Source organism: Tasmannia lanceolata, unplaced genomic scaffold, assembly GCF_043159265.1.
Source record: "Tasmannia lanceolata isolate RefF3 unplaced genomic scaffold, GAP_Taslan_0.1 ptg000015l, whole genome shotgun sequence".
Lineage (NCBI taxonomy): Eukaryota > Viridiplantae > Streptophyta > Magnoliopsida > Canellales > Winteraceae > Tasmannia > Tasmannia lanceolata.
In genome coordinates, this window is record NW_027518692.1 from 55,530,269 (window position 1) to 55,550,398 (window position 20,130).

Consider the following 20,130-nt stretch of genomic DNA (forward strand, 5'->3'; position numbering starts at 1 on the left):
TCTATAAACAGCCATAAGGTAGGAGAAAACACTGAGCAATCTTTCCATCAGTCCGCAGTCCACCACAAACCATAGAGGTAACAGCAATAGCTGTCATACTTTAGCATCGTGGATCAAAGCTGATTATTGGAATCCAATTTGAATTTAATTTTGAGTCTAAAACTGATTATTGGAGTAATTTTGAGTCCAATAATCAGTTTTGGAACCAAAATCAATTCTCAAAATCCAAAATGAACCGGGCCTAAAACAATGAACCTTCATTTTCAGTTGAAAGCATCAGGAATAACAAGCACAATATGGTGTATTTCCATGAATTAGATTATTGATCTAGACTGCCACCCATTGTGCTGATACCATGGTTTTAAATTTTGTTCCTTTCGTTACCAATTTCGGTCTCAGCCGAAATCCGGTAAACATAAAAAATAAGTTCGGCCGAAATTTCAGAATATTTCTATTTTTAAAACAAGAAAATCAAATTCTCGAAATTTCGGGCTAAAACTCTGCTTTCAGCCGAAATTTAAAACCATGGTAAATACTTGCATATCTCCATTTTAATGCAAAAACAAGTGCCAAAATCAAGGAAGGTAAACTATCAGCTCCCTCTAACAACGGTAGCACTATTCTTCCTGGAAGTTATAAGTGGGGCAAACGATATAACTCTGATGAACAACACAGCAGGCACATCAGAAATCTTCTTCCAAAATTTATGTCTTATTCAAAATAATACACACACACACATCACTCCGCCGACGCCAAAAATGGAAGTTTTGCATGGGTGGTTGTTGCATACCACATAAGTCGACAATTTAGTTACGTCTATCCTCTTTTATTAATCAGTCACGCATCCTCTTGAAGCAGGTTGCACATTCTTGATGTACTGAAAACAAGTGACAGATCCTTTTTATCTTATGAACAAATCCAGCACAGGCAAAAATACTAACTAACAAGTGATTGTTATCAGAGAAGTATATGGTATTTACAGACCTTGTATAGAACTCCTGACCTAGCCTTGTATTGGGGTGCAACCCATTTCTTTCTTCTCTCTGCTAACTCCTCGTCTGTCAATTGAACGTCCATTCGTCTCTTTTGAATGTCAATTGTGATTATGTCCCCATTCTGAACCAAACCAATTGGCCCACCATCCTGCAACAAGTCATCACAATTAATTAGTACAGAAAATGTAATCACAAGTCATTAGTAGAGAGCGGTGAACTTCCCTCTTTTAATTTTTTTTCAGGAAATTTACCGAATAGAACTCGCTGGCCCTCCAACAGTTATAGGAGAATTCCAGAAAATCAGAATCATGCCATAATTGGCTGCTTGGAGTAACTCTAATAGGGCATTCTCCATAGTAGTTGTTGAGTGTCAAAGATGGAGGTTTTAGAGCTCGGGCAGAGGATAGGCGGTAGAAAGTCCAGTTGTGGCTATTGGATTGATAGCTTGAAAAGTGTCTACCAGGATCTCATCGTAGGGGGCTACTCTGTAAAAGCGGAATTAGAGGCCCTGGACGTTCAGAATCATTGTTGCAGGAAAAACCTTATTCGAATCGCCAATGGCCAACATACCAAGGATTTCTACTGTGCAAGTGTAGGTTCAAACCAAGGTTGTCAAACGTTTGAAGCTGAAGGTTGGGAAAAAAGAAAAAAAAAGCTCCAAGCAGAGCTGATAAACTCTCCGGTGATTGGTTTCGTAAAAACTGCGAATATCGGTGACTGGCTAATCCTAGTAATCGGTCATATCGCTGACTAATTCCACACAACCACACCCCACCCCACACCTCCTCCCCCCCCCCCCCCGTCCTTAAAAGTACCATGTAATCGGTCTTCGTATCGTTATTTATCTGAAATTGTAAGCTGTGGGACAACTTGTCCCTAGCTAAACCTTTTGAATTTAATGAATTGTCACTTTTAAAAAAAAAATAAAACTGTGAATATCATAACCGGTGAGGAACGAAACACATTGCGAAACCGAAATTTAAAACCTTGATCATAACTTCAGAAGAAGGGTGAGGGCGAGCTGCAGATGGTGTAGAAGGGATAAAACGCAGGTACAGGAGGTGAATGAAGAGATTGTGCCAAAACCTGCATTATCATTCAAATCTTGGCCATCCATATGTTCTCCAAAGATCGTGCTTGACGAAGGAAGGCAGGTTGTTACCATATCGGACACGGACGCTGCGGATAGAACGAAATTGCTCAGGAGATGCCTATTAGGCACTCTAAAATGGGAAAATTGGAGCCTTGAAGAGTTACACATATAGGCCAGATGGTTTTGAGATATTCCTAATCTTCAAAAACCTTGTCGATTAGGGAAGGAGGAGGTCCTATTTAGCTTCGATTCTGAATATTTGGCGAACCGCATTTTTGGACAAGGGGGAAGTGCTGTAGGAGAATGGCTTCTAAAGATGGAACAATGGGCCCAAAGCAACCGAATGTGCGTTATTTCTAGATGGATCCCTCTTCACACTTGGGCGAATTCGACGGTGGAGGCTCTTGCAAGCACTTTGGGGCCAGTTAAGGATCCCTAATACTGAGAATGCGAGGGCGAAGGTTCTGACGTCTCCTTGGTCACCGGAATAACTCTCAATTACCTTGAAGGTTGCTTCCAAATCATGATATCGGGGTAATTGTGTCACGTGAACAAATCTACCCTAGAGCTAACGGTGAGTGGGGGGTGTCAAATGCAGTCTTTCCACACTAAAGGATCGGAGTAAGGCAAATGTGGCTGCCGCCGGTAGCCTTAATCCGGCACCGGTGAAAATGCATGATATGCTTCGTCCGGACAATATCAAATTGAAGAAGACGATGACATCACCATTGATCAACCAAGGTTGCAATCAAACGGTCCCATCTATATCGAAGGCACATGATTGGTTTATTACTAAAGCCAATAAAGGAAAAGAAGTGGCCGTTGATTGCAACCTTGGTTGATCAAGCCGTCCCTTCGAATTTCAAATCTGACTTTGCTGGCGAAAGACTCGATGCCTCCACCGCATGCCATTAATATTGGGACGCATGTTTTTTTCGGTGTGGCTCGGGTGAGAGGTGATCCGACGTCTATTGGAAATCACGATAGGGACGAGAGACCACGCGTCTGGTCGATGGAGGTGAGAGAGGACAGATGTTTAACATCCGTTGAGGAAAGCGGGCATATGTTACATGCAATGCCATCTGTAACCCACTACTCACCAGCTAGAAAGCATGGCTATAATATTAATGACATGTGGAACCCACGCAATTGAAGTGTTGTGCATGAACGGCACCCTATTGATCGATATTACAAGTGGCATCCACCGTCAAATGGCCCTATGCATGTGCAACACTTGCAAAATAGAACCGGACAACACCGCGCACCGACTATGACCGGTCATCCGCCTCTTTCTAAACGCCATCTCAATTCTATTCACAGGATTAAAAGAAAGGGTCAAATTCATAGGTGGTGGTGGGCCAAATCTTAAGGGGCATAAGAAGGCATTTCTTTCTATGTTAAAGAGGAGATATCCTACCTTCTGGAAGAACTATCGTCGGAAACTCTTTGACTTGCCGGAGATAGCGATGATAAAAACGGGAGAGTAAGACAAAATCACCTTCTAGAGTGGACAGAAAATGATGGACAGATCACCTCTGCAGGAGGTTATGAAGCCCTTGCACAAGACGATGATGGATCGCTCTATAGTGGACAGAAAACTTACCAAGATAGGTTCTGGACATGATGCCTTTGAACTAAAGAAGGCGGCGTCGGATACCCAAAATTGCACCCACTTATCTAAACAACATACAAATGCTTGTGAGAATGGACCCGCGGATCTGAATAGAGCAGTGGGATCTTGGGCGGTGTCGGATTCGACGTCTAAGCATCTAGAAGAAACGGAAGAGGTGGTAATTCCAGAATCTACCCAAGATTCCCTGGAGGTCGAATTAAATAAGAGAATTAAGGAGGCTTTGCAGAATTCGGGTGCCCCCACAGAAGAATCTAATGTCCCCACACAGATAAGGAGTCTTTTTGCTTGGACTCTATGATGCAAGAAAGGGACGACATGGCTGAAATGGGAAAGGCATTGGGGGTGAACTACGAAGAAGATGAAGAGGCAACTAGGAACGTCCTTGACTCGATTGAGATCAGGGACAACCCAAAATCAAAGAAAAAGGGGTGATTCATAAGGGGGTATGGGAGGTCCGGGGCTTGAAATGAGCCGCGGCTTGGGTAGCAGGATCAAATTTACAGAACTAACCATGAGGATGTGCTTCTGGAACGTGAGGGGTTTGTGGTCGGACAAGAAACACCTGGCGGTAAGGGACTTAATTCACCGCAGAAAGGTGGATCTCGTCGCCATAATTGAATCAAAGATTATAGGGACCACAGATTCATTGATCAACAAGATCTAGAGAAGAAATAACAGGGACTGGATAGCGAAAGAAGCGGTGGGGATGGCTAGCGGAATTGTGATCATACGGAAAAGTGATTACTTTAGGGTGGCGGATGTAAACATTAGGAGGTTCTATATATCCGTGTTGGTACCATCTCGATTGAGAAATGATTGTTGACTCTAGTCTATGGACCGGCAAGGGCAAGAGAAAGAAGTGGGCTGTGAACTAAACTAAAGGAAATAAGAGAGCAGTGGCAGGACCATGGATTGTAGGTGGCAACTTCAACACGATTCACTTTCCGGCGGAGAAGAACGGTCAGGCAACAATTATCAACAGTATGCAGAAACTTTCCGGCTTCATCAACCACAATGAATTTGTTGATTTGCCACTGGAAGGGGCGAAGTACACATGGACTAATAACCAGGAGAATCTGATTATGAGCCGTTTGGATCATGTTCTGATCTCGACGGACTGGGAAGAAGTCTTCCCGCTAATTTCTCAGAAGGCCCTCCCGAAACCTACCTCAGACCACAACCCTATCATGCTAGAGTTGTCGAAATTTGTTCGCGGATCATGCCTGAAATTCCACTTAACAACCCAAAAGGGGGGTGAATTAGGTGTCTTTTAAAATTTTAAGAACTTTGAAAAACTTTCTTGTAGTTTTAAGTTGGTTAAGAATAAGAATTAATTTTACAGTCAAGAGTTGAAGCGCTTACCACAAGAGAAGAAGATAAGAGATAATGAAGCTTGACACAAGAATTTTACAGTGGTTCGGTCTTAAACCCAAGATCTACTCCACTCTTTCCAAGTTGATCTCTTGAGGCTTCCACTAATAATCTTCTTCCAAGGAAATTAAATACGACGTTTCTTTCGCCAAGTACAATCCGAGCACGAACGCTCCAAAGGGCTTAAATACAATGCTCATTTCGCCAAGTACAAAAAAGGAAAGAAGTATGTAGCTCTCTTGCCTCTTAGTAGGCTGATTACAATGTATAAAACACTTACTCTCACTTTGGAAGGATAAGAACATGAAGATCCTAAAGATCTCTCGAAGTAATCTAGAGTAAAGGTACAAGAGAGTATTTTTTTTTAACAATAAAAATTTTATTTCAATAAAAGGGTTACAAAACATCCGGGACACGTCACAGGGAGTTACATAATCCAATTATTGATTTATTACATCACAAAACCCTTCTGTCATTATCATTAAAAATGATAATTGTATCCGCCAGTCCCACACCCTCCTTCGCCAGCTGGTCTGCCAAGTTATTGGCTGATCGTCGTGTTGCACAAGAGAGGGGTGTATAATATGAATTAGATCTAGTATTTCATCGATTACATTAGCCAAACGCCATGCCCCGCACACCGGCCTGCAGCCCAAGAAATGACATTTGAAGAGTCACCCTCCACGATAAGTGGCCCAAGATTCTGACCGAGAAACCACCGCAGTCCAAAACGCAGTGTCATAACCTCCGCCTCATTAGCGTCGAAACGATCCAGCCGGTCCAGAGTAAGTCATGATGACATTGCCATTTGAGTCACGTAGTGCTCCACCAATCCCAGCCGGTCCCGGATTTCCCATCGAACTCCCATCAAAATTAAGCTTTAAAAAGCCATCCAGGGAGCACACCAAACATGTTTTATGGTATTTTTGCCCTCCTTTCGGTCATTACCGTGGCCCCATTTCGTAAAATGTGGGTGATAGAGTATGAGAGCCCACTATTTCCTTTTATCCATGATATTATAGCAACAATAATGGATAGACAGACATAGCGATATGTCCTTTGCTTATCGTTAAATATTCTATCATTCCTCTCTCGCCACAAAAACCAAATCACAGCAAAAGGGATGGATTTCAGCATCTTCTGATTGACGCATCCGTTAAAAGCGTTCGTCCAATGAATTAGAATTTCATAAATGCAATTCTGTAAAACCCATGACGTCCCGAAGAATTTTATCACCCCCATCCTAACTGCAAACGAGGAACAACTTGCAACTTGCAAGCCTGATGCTCCTCCTTTGTTTGTAATCTATCGCAGGTGTTGATGCATCTATGCGAAACAGACCAAGCGAAAGCCACAAAGTGGAAGGATTTAATTTGATCCGCTATTGGCTTATGCCTTTCTTTCGTAGGCTTTGAGTGAGATGCCTTATTTTTTGCTTCAAGGTGTAATTTGGCGAGGAAAGTGGTGTTTGGATGGTAAGTTATCTGATTTTTTCCAATTTAGTCTTTTGTTGATTTGTAAATAAATTTTCATTTTTGTTTGGTTTGGATTTTGCAATTATTTGTTTGCTCCCACAATTTTGCAGTTAAAGGCACTATTTGTGTACATTATCTCCATTAATTTTATCATTTCCTCACCCTTTTTTTAGACATGAAACCTTATTGGTTTCCTCAATGAATCTGGAACATTTTTTTGATTTGATTTATTGATTTTAGGCAATGTATGGTTAGGTTTCCTAGAAATCAACATATAAACTTGATATAGAAAGGCAATGGTTTTTTACTAATTTTTTATACCATGCACAGCATAACATGACATGAAAGGCAATGCTTTTTTTATACCATGCATAGCATGGGTGTGGCCCAGTATTTTACACCTTATTTTTTATATGATAGGGCCAGCCATCTCCACCATACTTTGATATGGTGGGTCACACCAAGTCCACTCAAACCATTGCATCGGGTGGGGTCATCATTTTATCTCATATGTGATGGGATAGGTCACGATCACCACTCATGCCCATACATAGGGTGGGGTCCATCATTTAATTGCATAGGTTATGTCGTGAGTCCATTACCAAATATTGTTTTCATGTTTTTGTTACTAGAATAAGAGAGTTCTAAATTATTTACATCATCGTTATTACATACATTGTTTTGTTAATTTTCTAATTTTCTATAGTTAATTAATAAAATAAATTTTGTTTGGCTAATTAGAGTTTATTTTGTGTGGTGTTTTTTGCCTGATTTCTTAGGATTTGGCTCTCACAAAGGTCCCAATAATTAAATTTCTGATAATTATTGGAGGTGCAAAATTGGCTTCCCCAACTTGGTATGAGAAGGCCTACTTATCTCTGATCGAATGCCCTTCTCTTCATCAAAGAATTATGTTTCTTAACTCACTTCAAATGTATACATAGAAATGCCTCAATATCCCAGTCAATAGTACTCAATAAGGTACTTAAAAAGCAACCATCCAGTTTTCAGGGTGGGCTTGCTAAGTAGATTAGTATTTAAATACCCCTTTACGAGGTTTTATGAACAAAGGCAGAAACAGTTTAGTAGTCATAAAACCTATGTAACTGTTCATTGTTAAATAAAGGGTGATATGTTTTTATTTCATAAGTTTTCTATTTCTTTGATTAATTTTAGGTTTCTTTGCCTCTCTATTATTCTCTCTAGAATCTCTATCCAATATGATCCAATTAAGATTAGAGCTAATCATAACTTGGCCCAGCTTCTACCTAATTGCATATTGGGTGGAATTTGTGTGTAGAATGCAATCTAATACATAAATTGCTCCCAAAATGCATCTGGGTTGCAAACACAAATTGACCATTAGTGTTTTTTTGTTTGTTTGTCAAGACTCGAGATCATGTTACCGGGGAAATACCCTATTGCTCTTAGCATTCTTGGCACGCTGGTATTTTCTCCGCAGGGTGGAGGAATCTTCTCACGGCCGGGGTCGGCGAATGAAATCTGCTGGATGTCGAAAAATTGGAAGCCGGTGAGGGGGAAGTCCGGATGCCCCTGGTTTGGCTGGGAATTATGCTCAGCAGAGACACTCTGACACTGGCCCGGGGCGGGATCTCCGTATAGCGTAACTACTAATTTCTTCATATTTTTTGTGTTCTCACATTGCTTTATCTGGGAGTTAATTAATTCTGGACATCATGTTATTACTGTTACCTATATGGGATTTTTGGTTTGCCATCCCTCCCGTAAGAATATGCCCGAGCTTTAAGTTGTACACGAAAGAGAAGCGTATCAATTCACAAGATTCAAGCTATGTATTAGATTCTATTAATTTTATGTATTTCAACTCTTATTTTATTAGCTTTTCTGAATTAATTTGATTTTTGTCCGCTACCTCTTTCTCGCCCCGTGCATCGCCCGGGTCTGCAACTAGTATTATATATTATTATATTAAAAAGAGAGAGAGAGGGGGTTGAGGGTTTTTCGTTCACTTTGAGCTTTAATTTTTGATATTTCCACCATCTGTAGAACCAGTTCTTTCGCTTTTCTTTTTTTCTCTGTAGCCATGCACGCACCAGTCCTCGCTCTCCGTAACTCTCTTTCCCTCCCTCTCTCTCATCTTCTTACATTTATTCTCTCCTTTTATAATAATAACATTGCGTCTCGTACTGCATTTTTTCATGTATTCCACCTCGATCACCTTCTTCGTTTTCTAGGGTTAGGGTTTATTAGTTTTTAGGTTTTCTTCGTTTCCTTATTTTATCTTCTAGATGACAATGATGATGGATGAATGACTAGCTTTTTAGTTCATAAAAAATGAAAAATCAACAACTAGGATCAATTTTTATTTGAAGATCTGTTATAGGGTTTATGAGTTTCTAGGCTTTCTGCATTACCTTATTTTATCTTCTCGATGATAATGGCGATGGACAAAGACTAGTTTTAGTTCCTAAGAAAGGAAAAAATAATCTAGAACTAGGATCATTTTTTATTTATTGCGGACTTGAAGATCTGTTTTTTAGGGTTTATGAGTTTTTAGGCTCTCTGAGGTTCCTAATTTTATATTCTACATGACAATGATAATGGACGAAGATTAGTTTTAGTTTGTAAGAAAGAAAAATCAAGAACTAGGATCAATTTTATTCTATTTTTTGCATTTTCTTGATGCGTACGTGAAGATCTGTTTTATTTAATACCGGTTTGTTACCATTTCGTTAATTGATTGATGATCTCGTATAATTTTTGACTAAATTGAGCAGAAGAAACTTCAACACGTGAATCTGGAAGTAAGGTGCATCATGCCAATATCCAAGCATCTAAGGTAACTCTTGATCTTTCACCATCAAGGTGCTGAGTTTCCAAGTTAATTGTGATCTATATTTGGATAGAATATGAATCTACCGATATGCGTCTTTTATAGCACATTATTTGGTTTATCGTTATTATTTTTCTGTCATAATTTAACTGACAGTTTCATTGAAACTCTGCATATCTGGGTTTCAACTTCTAAGCATGCATAATTTTGAGATTGGTGACATGATGTCTCTCATTTTTTTAATTGTACTGCACAGGACTGAGATTGAATCAGGGCAAAGCTGTTTTCTTGTAGTTTTGTATTCTGTTAGTAGAGGAAGCCTTATGAAAGAATGGACCGTGTTTTAACTGCATCTCTGTCAAATAACAAGCTGATTAACATCAAATTGTTTTATGATTTTAATTTTCATGTATCTGTTAACTAGAAACCTGACCAAATTTTATTTATTTATTTACCAATATCAAGTTTATGCTTAGCATCCTTATTACCAATATTTATTTGAAGTCCACAAACTTTAGTTATACTTGATAAAATCAGGATTGATTGCTCTCTCCATTAAGCTGCATTGTTTTATTAATTTAGTATATTTGCTTCACAATTCTCGCAGGCGGTTTCTGATATAATCCGCACCACTTTGGGTCCTCGTTCCATGTTGAAGATGCTTCTTGATGCTGGAGGAGGTGGCCATCTTTTCTCACTGCTAAGCTGTTTTATCATTCTTACTCATATAATTGTACTAATGCAATGTAATGGTGTTCCCCCCCCCCCCCCCCCCCCCCCCCCCGAGTTGATGTTCACGGGACAATGTATGTATTAACTTAGTGTCTTAGTGCTGTTGAAACATCAACTTATATCATTTCGGATGTGTATGATCTTTGTCTTGTTATCATTAGTTTGTGCGATGAAAGAATAAGAACTTGTGTTTTTTTTGTTTCAGCCTATTTTACTCCACATGTAGAACGAGATTCCATGATCAGAAGCACAGACCATATTAATGTTGCCCAATCGGATGCATATTGGAGTCGTTATTCCTTCAAATTGCAAATATAAATTTTCCCATCTCCTACATGATGGGTGCGCAATATATGCCATCTTTCTGTTGAGTCTCACTTGAGTGTTTTCTGGACGTACATTTTCTCATGAGAATTGTAGTATGTGAGTTTCTTGATGTGGTTATTTTGGTCACGATTCCCCAAGCAAGATGTGGGCACAAAGTTGCTATTGCAATGGGCATTTTTTTTTGCGATTGTACACTGTTTTTAAAAAAATTCCAAATGAGGGTGCTTGTATTTTAAATCAATCTCACAGATGTCAAAACAATTAATCAACTATACGAAGTTTGCGAGATCCCTATCATTTTTTTGAATGGTTAGATCCCTATCATATTTCAAGAGAACCTATAATTTCAACTATTCCATTGTTTAGCCATGCTTGGGAGTGGGGATATTGTCATTTTCTTTGTTACCTACGAAGTGCCAGGAAGAGTGGTTGTTTGATAGTCATGTTAACATATGTACATTGTGCTTACATGATTTTAAATTTCCACCGAAACCGGCATGAAACGACCGAAATCAAAACACATACCGAAATTGAAAGTCATATTGAAACCAAAATTGTAATTATACTAGTGGTATACTATACCAGCATGCTACATGAATTGCATGTGCAATTTGGTGTATGCATTATGTATAAACATTTACATGAATTACATGTAAAATGTGGTATGTACTGAATTATCACATGCATAACAATGCATGGCCCTAGGTGTTTGCTTCTGAACAATGCATGTCCCTAGGTGTTCGTTGCTGTTAAACCATTACGTGTGGGTTTTTTTTAACATATTTGATGATTTTTAGTGCGTATTTGTGCTTATTCTTGTACTTCCTGAAGTAATCTTGAATGTCCATCGCCTGTATATGTTTCCATACATTTCTGTGATTTTATAAGAATTCCATAGAAATTTCCATCCAAACCTGAGAAACTTCCATTTCTGTTGCAACCAAACCACATAGCAAAATCGAAACCTAAAACCTTTGTTTATTGTTGAGTTTGATCATTTAAGGTGGTTTACTAGTTGTTGTGGATTAAATTAAATGTGTCAATGGGACCTCCAGCTGCTCACAACTCATAATCTTTCCCAATTCAAAGAGGAACCATTTTTGTGGTTCATGGGATCCATTTGTGCTACACATTGATTTTAGTTTAATCCATACTCTAATACACTAGCTACTTCGTCATTTCCTCCTTCCAATTCCTATATCTGTTTCAGATCACATGGTTGACTTCTTCTAGTTGTTATTGGCAGGAATTGTGGTTACTAATGATGGAAATGCTATTTTGCGTGAGTTGGATCTTGCCCACCCAGCTGCTAAGGTATGATTTGTCCATTCCTTGCCATAAGAATGGATATTGTCTATCCATTTCAAAAAAAAGAAAAAGAAAAAAAGAAATGGATATTGTCTATGTTTATATTTATGTTTTTTTTACCTTAATCAATATATTATATAGTGGATAGTGTTATATGTTATTCTTATGGTTATTTACATTGGGTTTTGCTGCACTCCATTATCTGATATGTCCCTTAGTGTTTTTTTACTCATTTCATTTCCATACGCGGTAACCTATAATTCCTTTTTTTCTTTGTTGTTTATCTCTTACTATTACTATGCTTTTTCTGTGACATGGCAGTCCATGATTGAACTAAGCCGCACACAAGATGAAGAAGTAGGTGATGGAACAACATCTGTCATCATTCTTGGTAAGTTACAATCTTGACTTATAAATTTAACACATGTTTATACACCAATTATGTGTTTGCTATATGTTTTAAATCCAGGAAGTATTACCTCACAAGGTCTAAAGTTAATGTGAGAAATATCATTCCGATCCAAGTTTCAAAAAAGAAAAAAGAAAAAATTGTTCAGTCAATTTTCAGTTGGAAGATCCCAAAGAAGACTGTCTTGTCCGTGTCGATCAATTTTCTTTTTCTTTTTCTTTTTCTTTTTTCTGTCTAACAAGAAAAAATATGCAAAAAAATACATAGGGGGAGAGGTTGCAGCTCATAAAGAGAGTACCTATGCAACCCCGATTTAGCTATTATTTGTTGCATAGTTAGCACGTTTAGGGACACAAGAGAAGAGCGAGGAATGCCTCTACATGGACCGGACCAGCAATTTCTACAATGAAATGAGCTAATCTCCACGGTCCCATGCTTCGACCCTCGGCCTGTGATATCGCATCGGAAGTCCTCTTTAATGATGAGTGTACCATTAAATTCCCTATTGGCAATCATCAAACCAGCAAGTGCACCCCTTATCTCCACCTTGTTTGAATCGGATCTGGCAATATGTTTGGAGAAAGAGAGAACCACATTACTGTTCTCATCATGAAATTCCCCTCCAATCCCTGGTGGGTGCAGATTTTGCTGAAAGAGCTAGCATTGAAATTCAATTTTATCTCATTAGGTGACAAAATTTTCCAAGAAGCAATACCTTTGTAGGAATGTGGCCATGCAGAATTTCATTAAATTTGCCCAAAATTTTCATTTTTTATGGGAAAATTTGTAGCATTTACCTTCTAAATACAAGTATTAGGCATTAAATCCAAGAAGACTATGCTGTAGTTATGTCACAAATATCTCTGATATTTTCAAAATATAGCGTTTTTATCCCGAGATTTTGATAAAACGACAAAATCCTGAACTAATCCCAAGATTTTAAAATATCCCGATAATATCGCGATATTATCCTGATATTTTTACGATATTTTTATTTTATATTTTTTTCTTAAATTTAATAGTTTTATATATTTTTAAATAATTTTAATTTTACAGTTTATTTCCGGATATAAACCCGAAAAAATTAATATATCCGAAGATTTTCCCTTGCCGAGAAATTCCCGAGAACGACATTTGTCACATAGTGTTGTAGCCTGTGATTGTGATGTCAGATTACTTGCAAAAAATTTATATAACTTTATGGGTCTTAGTATTTGTTCTATTACAGGAAATTGTCACCTTTGCTATTGATAAGCACTAAGATACTGTCACCTGTGTATGTAAGAAAAGGCATCGTAGATATGTCTGTATTGGTTGCAAGTATCATGTGCATTATGTGATGGTTTCTTTTTGTTACATCCATAAATGAGCTCAGCATCATCATATGTTAATTATCAAGGACTTCAACACTAACTGTTTATGATTTTTTTTTTAAGCTGGTGAGATGCTTCATGTTGCGGAAGCCTTCATTAACAAGAAGTATCATCCTACAGTCATTTGCCGAGGTAATTTTGATACACTGGAGAGGACTCTATTCTAGTTGTAGCAGGGCATTTTGTATTTGTGAAAACTGTTTGTGAGCTTGAGCTCATATAGCTTATATGAGCTAGAGTGCCACAAAAAATGGGTCCCACATTTTTTGGGGTGATCCAAAGCATTCATTTGATGGACTTTGCATAGATAGGGTGTGTACCAAAAATCAGGTCCATAGGATCATCCTAACCCATCCAAAAGTGGAGGGAAAAATGAACAGACACTGTTTGTCGACAAATCTGCCCATTTTTGCCCTCCACTTTTGGAGGGATTAGGATGATCCAATGGAGTTGATTTTTGGTACACACCCTATCTATGATGGGGCCTTGCAAGTGAATGGTTTGGACCACCACAAAAAATGTGGGACGGTGTTTGGGCACTCCAGCTCATATAAGCTTATATGAGTTCAAGCTCACAAACAGTTTTCCCTTTGTATTTTTGTTTTTTAATCAAACTTAATGAATTTCGCAGCCTACAATAAAGCTCTTGAGGATTCTATTGCTGCGCTCGACAAGATTGCTGTGTCCATTGATGTGGATGATCGTAAGTTTCTACCTTATCCGGGTCTATCACCTTAATTTTTTTAATCTTCACTTAGTATTTTTGCCCCTATTTGTGAATAGGCAGTGTTTTAGTTTTCTACGGATCCATGATATTCTTTGATCTCCATTGTCTTTCTTTCTTTTTATACTAAGTATTGCTTGCATATAATGTAACTCCTCCGACAATTTCTGTTATATGTTAATTTGGTACCGTAATTATTTAAAATGTGATTTCTTTTTTATATATCTGACATGTAGGACTTTTATTTGGCAGATGCCACAATGCTGGGACTGGTTAAAAGTTGTATAGGCACTAAGTTTATGGGTCGATTCGGGGATCTAATTGCTGTGAGTATCTTCCGTGTATCTGAATCCTGGGGATTCCTTTCCTTTTTATATACTATTATTTTTTTCCCATTACATAGTTAATGGATTGTTGGTTTGGCGTACAAAATATGTAGCCTAGTACTTGAACTGTTATGTGTCTTATTATATTTCTGTTGAAGTTTATAGTACTGTAGAGTATTTGACTTACATTTGTTTCTAAGCTTCACACTGTATCTTTATATCTCGGAGGTCCTCTGTGTTTCATTATATGTAAATAAATTTTTTTTTTTTTTTGAAGTAAGTTCATGTTGCCACCTATTTGCCTTCACTTTTCGTGTCCTTCAGTGGGGTATCGTTGGGCACTTGTCTTCCAGTTTTCTATTTCTGCTACAGCCTTTTCCCTCTTTATGATGTGCAAGATGCCCATATGGGTCTTGTCGTATCAGTATCCTTTCCCATCATTAGTAGCAAATAATTGCTGGTTTGGTATTTTTTTTGAATGGTTTTAATATCTATTAAATTGCTGGTTTGGTATTATTACCAGAATCTTTTATTTCAGTACCTATATTCACAATGCCTAGTCCATATCAGTGATGACATTGGTGACTCACTCAACATGATAGCTTCTGATACCGAAAAAATTATGACCACAAACGATTCATGTAGCACTAACAAGCTTCAACCGAAACACCCGCCGTTACCAGCTTCTTGAAGGTTTGCATGAATGCCATGTTTTTATAACATGGACCCTTATATGAGAGTTCAGTGTGTGTGAGTGTGAAACAAAGAATCCAGATGCTACCATGAAATAGCTAAAAAGTAAAAACTAGTGAAGAAAAGATAAGAACCCCCTAATACGTTAGAAAAGAAAGTTCCCAATAGACATGAAATCCTTTTAACTAAAAATTTCAACTCCTATAATAAGGGAGTAACTGCTAAAAAAGCTTACTATAGGATCAATAAGGAAGAGGTGGGCGATGAGTATTCCTTCTGTGTAACTTCCACTCGTAGGACTCACACGAATCTGCGAAATCCTGGGTTGCATACGTATTTCAATAAATCACAGCTACACCGTACACATACGTCTAAATTCAGCCCAAACAAAGACCTAGTGACTCGTAAGCCTCAAATTAAGACAGCAAATTGTTCATGTTTTTTTAGTTAGACATACCTCAACGTTGAAAACCACCATAATTTATCCTACAAAGCAGTTAAAAACGATCATCATTTTTAAAAGTACAAATATTGTCAAATTTAAAACTAAATGAAGCTCTCTAGATCCTTCTCTTCTTGATGGATGCCCCTTCATCACCTATATCATTTTCACACCTTCACGTTTTCTGTATCTATTATCATTGAGAGTATGAACTTTTTATTTATTTACAAACTAAAAGCCTGTGGCCGCATGTTGTCGTAATTTTCCTTTGTGTTTTGAATTCAACATCGACATCTAGTTATTACCGATTTGATTTGTGGTATCTCTGCTTTTCGTGATTTACATTTGTATCTGGCCTGTTTGTCAATTCTTATTCATGTGGCAAGTTCAATTAGACCACTACTACTCTCTGTTCGTTTTCTGTCGGACGCTTGTATTACAGTCACAGCATGGATTTGCAGTTCAGTTTCAGTTTTCATGAAGGAAGACCCTTTGTATTCTTTTGGTTAATCCTATTCACCCACCCCCCCCTCTCTTTTTTTTTGTAAAAACAGAATACTATTGCATATTTTATGGATTTTTATGCCTGTGCTTTTAACTGTTGGTATTCTATTCTCTTATTTCCTACACTTCTCACTCTTTGATCCTTGTGGTCTTTCTATTTCAGGATCTAGCACTTGATGCTACTAAAATGGTTGGTGTTGATCTTGGCCATGGATTGAGGGAGGTGGACATTAAGAAGTACATAAAAGTTGAGAAGGTTCCTGGTGGCCAGTTGGAAGACTCCAAGGTTCTTAGAGGAGTTATGTTCAACAAGGATGTTGTTGCCCCTGGAAAAATGAGAAGAAAGATATTAAACCCCTGTATTCTTCTTCTTGATTGCCCTGTTGAATATAAGAAAGGAGAAAATCAAACAAATGCAGAGTTGGTTAAAGAAGAAGACTGGTAAGTTTCAATAGACTTGTTTCTTTCATCTGTCAACGTTCTGCATGTTTGGATTTGGTTTCTTCTTTTTCTCTTCTTTTTCGGTTTGGAGGAGTAATGAAAGTCAGGGTCCTCTCGCTAGTGTAAGTCTGCTAAGAAGTACAGAAGAATAGCCTTGTTTAATGTTTCCCTTCTGTTCACGTGTTCTAATTAAATGCTATATGCTTTTGCTGGTGAATCATTACTCAAGCATTATGTCACAAATATCTCCGATTTATCGCGTTTTTATCGCGACATCTTGATAACACAACAAAATCCCAAAATAATCCCTAGATTTTAAAAATATAGCGATATTTTCATTTTTATCATAAAATATCACGATAATATCCCAGTATTATCCCCGATATTTTTATTTTATATTTTTTTCTTAAACTTTATATTTTTATATATTTTTAAAGAGGAATGATAGATACAAGGGAGCCCTTGCATAAAGAGCCAAAAAAGGGCTTTTCATTGGATCCGCGTCATCAAATGTAACTGGTTTTACTTTTTCAACCGATTTTAAAATGTATCTGAAAATAACGTGGATCCAATGAAGAGCCCTTTTTTGGCTCTTTATGCAAAGGCTCCCTTGTACCTATCATTGCTCATTTTTAAATAATTTTATTTTTATCTTTTTTCCAATTTTCCCTATCAAAACCCAAAAAAATAAATTTTTTTTAATATATCCCTAGATTTTCCCATCCCGAGAAATTCCCGAGAACAATATTTGTGACATAGCTCAAGCATCTTTGTAGCAGAAGATTGTTTGTGTTAAAGAGACAATGAGGTAGGAGTGCACCTCGGGTCGGATTTTGGGAATTCGGTTTGAGCTTTTACCATAAAAAAGTCAGATTCATTTTTAACAAAAAGTTCAACCCGACCGGACCCAAATTGCACCCCTACAATGAGGGGTCTATATTGGATAATGTGGGTTATATAATTGGCCTATTTTGCTTCTCACTAACTTATAATTCCATTAACCAGGGGAGTCATGCTTAAGATGGAGGAAGAATATATTGAGAACCTGTGCATGCAGATACTGAAGTTCAAACCAGACGTGGTAATTACAGAAAAAGGGCTCAGTGATCTAGCCTGTCATTATTTAAGCAAGGCTGGAGTCAGTGCTATCAGGAGGTTGAGGAAGACCGACAACAACCGGATTGCCAAGGCATGTGGGGCCGTTATTGTTAATAGGCCAGAAGAACTGCAAGAATCTGATGTTGGAACTGGGGCAGGACTTTTCGAGGTTAAGAAGATTGGGGATGAGTTTTTTGCATTTATTGTCGAATGCAAAGACCCCAAAGCATGTACTGTTCTTTTAAGAGGTGCCAATAAGGATCTCTTGAATGAAGTGGAAAGGAACTTGCAGGTAATTGATTGTTTGTGTGCTATTGGAAGTTTCTTACATGCTTTAAAATTTCAGACTAATTTCAGATTTCCACCAAGACTAAAATGAAATTAGCATGGAATCGTTTTTAACAGGAATTCACTGAAATTTTGCCGAACCAAAATTCCGAAATTTCAGCCTCTTTACCACTTCCACCGAAATTTCCACTGAAATTTTAGAGAAACTGAAATTTTTTGCGAAATTTAAAGGTTTCAGCCGAAATTTCCACCGAAATATTTCGATTTCCATTGTGGCTGAAACCGAAACCGAAATTTAAAACCTTGGTTTCTCATACACTGACCGACACTTATGTACACAAGGAATTTCTTTTTTTGTTCCTTACATTGCTTTAACAGGATGCCATGTCCGTGGCAAGGAACATAATAAAAAATCCGAAACTTGTTCCTGGCGGTGGTGCTACAGAACTAACTGTATCCGCGACCTTGAAGCAGAAGAGTTCATCTATTGAAGGTATCGAAAAGGTAAGAAATAGTTTTTCTGGTTCAGTTTGGGTATCCTTTACATTATGGGAGATGCAAAAATAGATAATCCAGTTTATGCATTGGGCTGTGCTTTCTGGTGATCCTTAGCTTCTTTCTCATCCTTCGTGTTTGTTTGATTGTACGTCAGTGGCCATATGAAGCTGCTGCTGTTGCCTTTGAGGCAATCCCACGAACCTTGGCACAAAATTGTGGTGTAAATGTGATTCGAACGATGACTGCCTTGCAGGGAAAGGTGAAACTATTGACCTTGCCCTTGGTTGCTTTAATCTCTCATTTCCTAATTGCTATTACTATTGCTTTTTTTTTTGGCAAGAAGAGATTCAAATAACTTATGGCTCCAGGCTTCCAGCTAATGCACCTTATATTTCGGTTACTGCACTTGAATCCTTCCTGCTCTGAAAACGTTGAGGCTTTGTTTCTTTCGACCAAAAAAGGGAGCAAAATAAATTTTACACCCATAAGAAATGGGTGTAAAATTTATTTTGCTCCCATTTTATGTCAAAAGTAACAGCCTTAATTAAAAAAAGAAACAAAAATATACTGTAATCGTTCTTGTTTATCGAATGGATGATTATTTGGTCCAGCACGCAAATGGTGAAAATGCTTGGATTGGCATTGACGGCAACACCGGGGAAATCACTGATATGAAAGAGCGAAAGGTTAGTAGTTTTCTGTTTTTTTCCTACTCCTTGTAGATTTGCTGGTTCAACTCTCTTCACAGGATCAAAATTATTCACTGCTACTTTTTCCGGTTGCATTTTCAGATTTGGGATGCTTACAATGTGAAGGCACAAACATTTAAGACGGCCATTGAGGCTGCATCAATGCTTCTGAGGATAGATGATATCGTGAGTGGGATCAAGAAGAAGCAAGCTCCTGGTGCAGGGCAAGGTCCATCAAAGCCTCAAGTTGAGGAAGAAGGAGACGCCGATAATGAGCAAATGATCCCAGAGTAAAAAAAATATTAGGATGATTAAGCAGCCTCGTTTTCTGTAGTGTGGGCCGGTTTTCATCATCGATGTGGGTTTTTTAAGCTCTGATTCAGGTACGATTCTTCACACAATTTTTTTTTGGTCATGCGGCGTTGTCTTTGCCCCCCCACGCGCCCACCTACGTACCCCCACCCCTCCTGAACTGTTTGTGAGATTAGTTGTAAGCTATTCTTAGTCGAACCATTGAAGTAGGATTGCTTATGATATTTAACCATGTAATACGCTTGCTCTTCTCTATTTTCTTAACAGTTACTAAACCTTTGATTCTCCTTGAAGACTAATGAAGAGATGATTAAGCAATGAACTTGTGCAAGCCAAATAGTTGTAGTTGATTCTCGCAAAAGAAAACGTTTTGGTAAGAAGTAATAAATAACAATAAACAGATTTGAAGTAGACTTTAGATTTCAAGTGTCTAGTTTAGGAAACAAGTTGGATGCAGTCGTGTCTCTCTCTCTCTCTCTCTCTCTCTCACACACACACACAGACACACACAAACACACACACACACATCTCAGGGCCTATGTTCCAGGATAAAGAATCAGTCGTCCTATAATATGATTAGCCGG

At 38.1% G+C, this 20,130-nt stretch overlaps 1 protein-coding gene and 1 long non-coding RNA gene across 3 annotated transcripts; one reads left to right on the plus strand and one right to left on the minus strand.

Moving 5' to 3' along the window:
* Positions 1 to 677: 677 nt before the first annotated feature.
* On the minus strand, positions 678 to 3,204 carry LOC143892522 (uncharacterized). Of its 2 annotated transcripts, none has more exons than XR_013255528.1 (3): positions 1,982 to 3,204; positions 985 to 1,143; positions 678 to 877 (listed from the first exon to the last, which is right to left on the minus strand). It is a non-coding gene; the product is annotated as an uncharacterized LOC143892522 (long non-coding RNA). The 2 variants fall into 2 exon arrangements; XR_013255529.1 differs by having other exon boundaries at positions 2,082 to 3,193.
* Positions 3,205 to 8,519: 5,315 nt separating this feature from the next.
* Positions 8,520 to 19,864, plus strand: LOC143846124 (T-complex protein 1 subunit gamma-like). The gene is made up of 14 exons (XM_077354540.1): positions 8,520 to 8,657; positions 9,327 to 9,388; positions 9,990 to 10,062; positions 11,688 to 11,755; positions 12,071 to 12,140; positions 13,595 to 13,663; positions 14,163 to 14,234; positions 14,508 to 14,581; positions 16,384 to 16,661; positions 17,667 to 18,051; positions 18,426 to 18,551; positions 18,700 to 18,804; positions 19,157 to 19,231; positions 19,337 to 19,864. The coding sequence occupies exons 1-14, from the start codon at positions 8,633 to 8,635 to the stop codon at positions 19,526 to 19,528; spliced, it is 1,674 nt and encodes a 557-aa protein (XP_077210655.1). The 5' UTR covers positions 8,520 to 8,632; the 3' UTR covers positions 19,529 to 19,864.
* Positions 19,865 to 20,130: the final 266 nt, after the last annotated feature.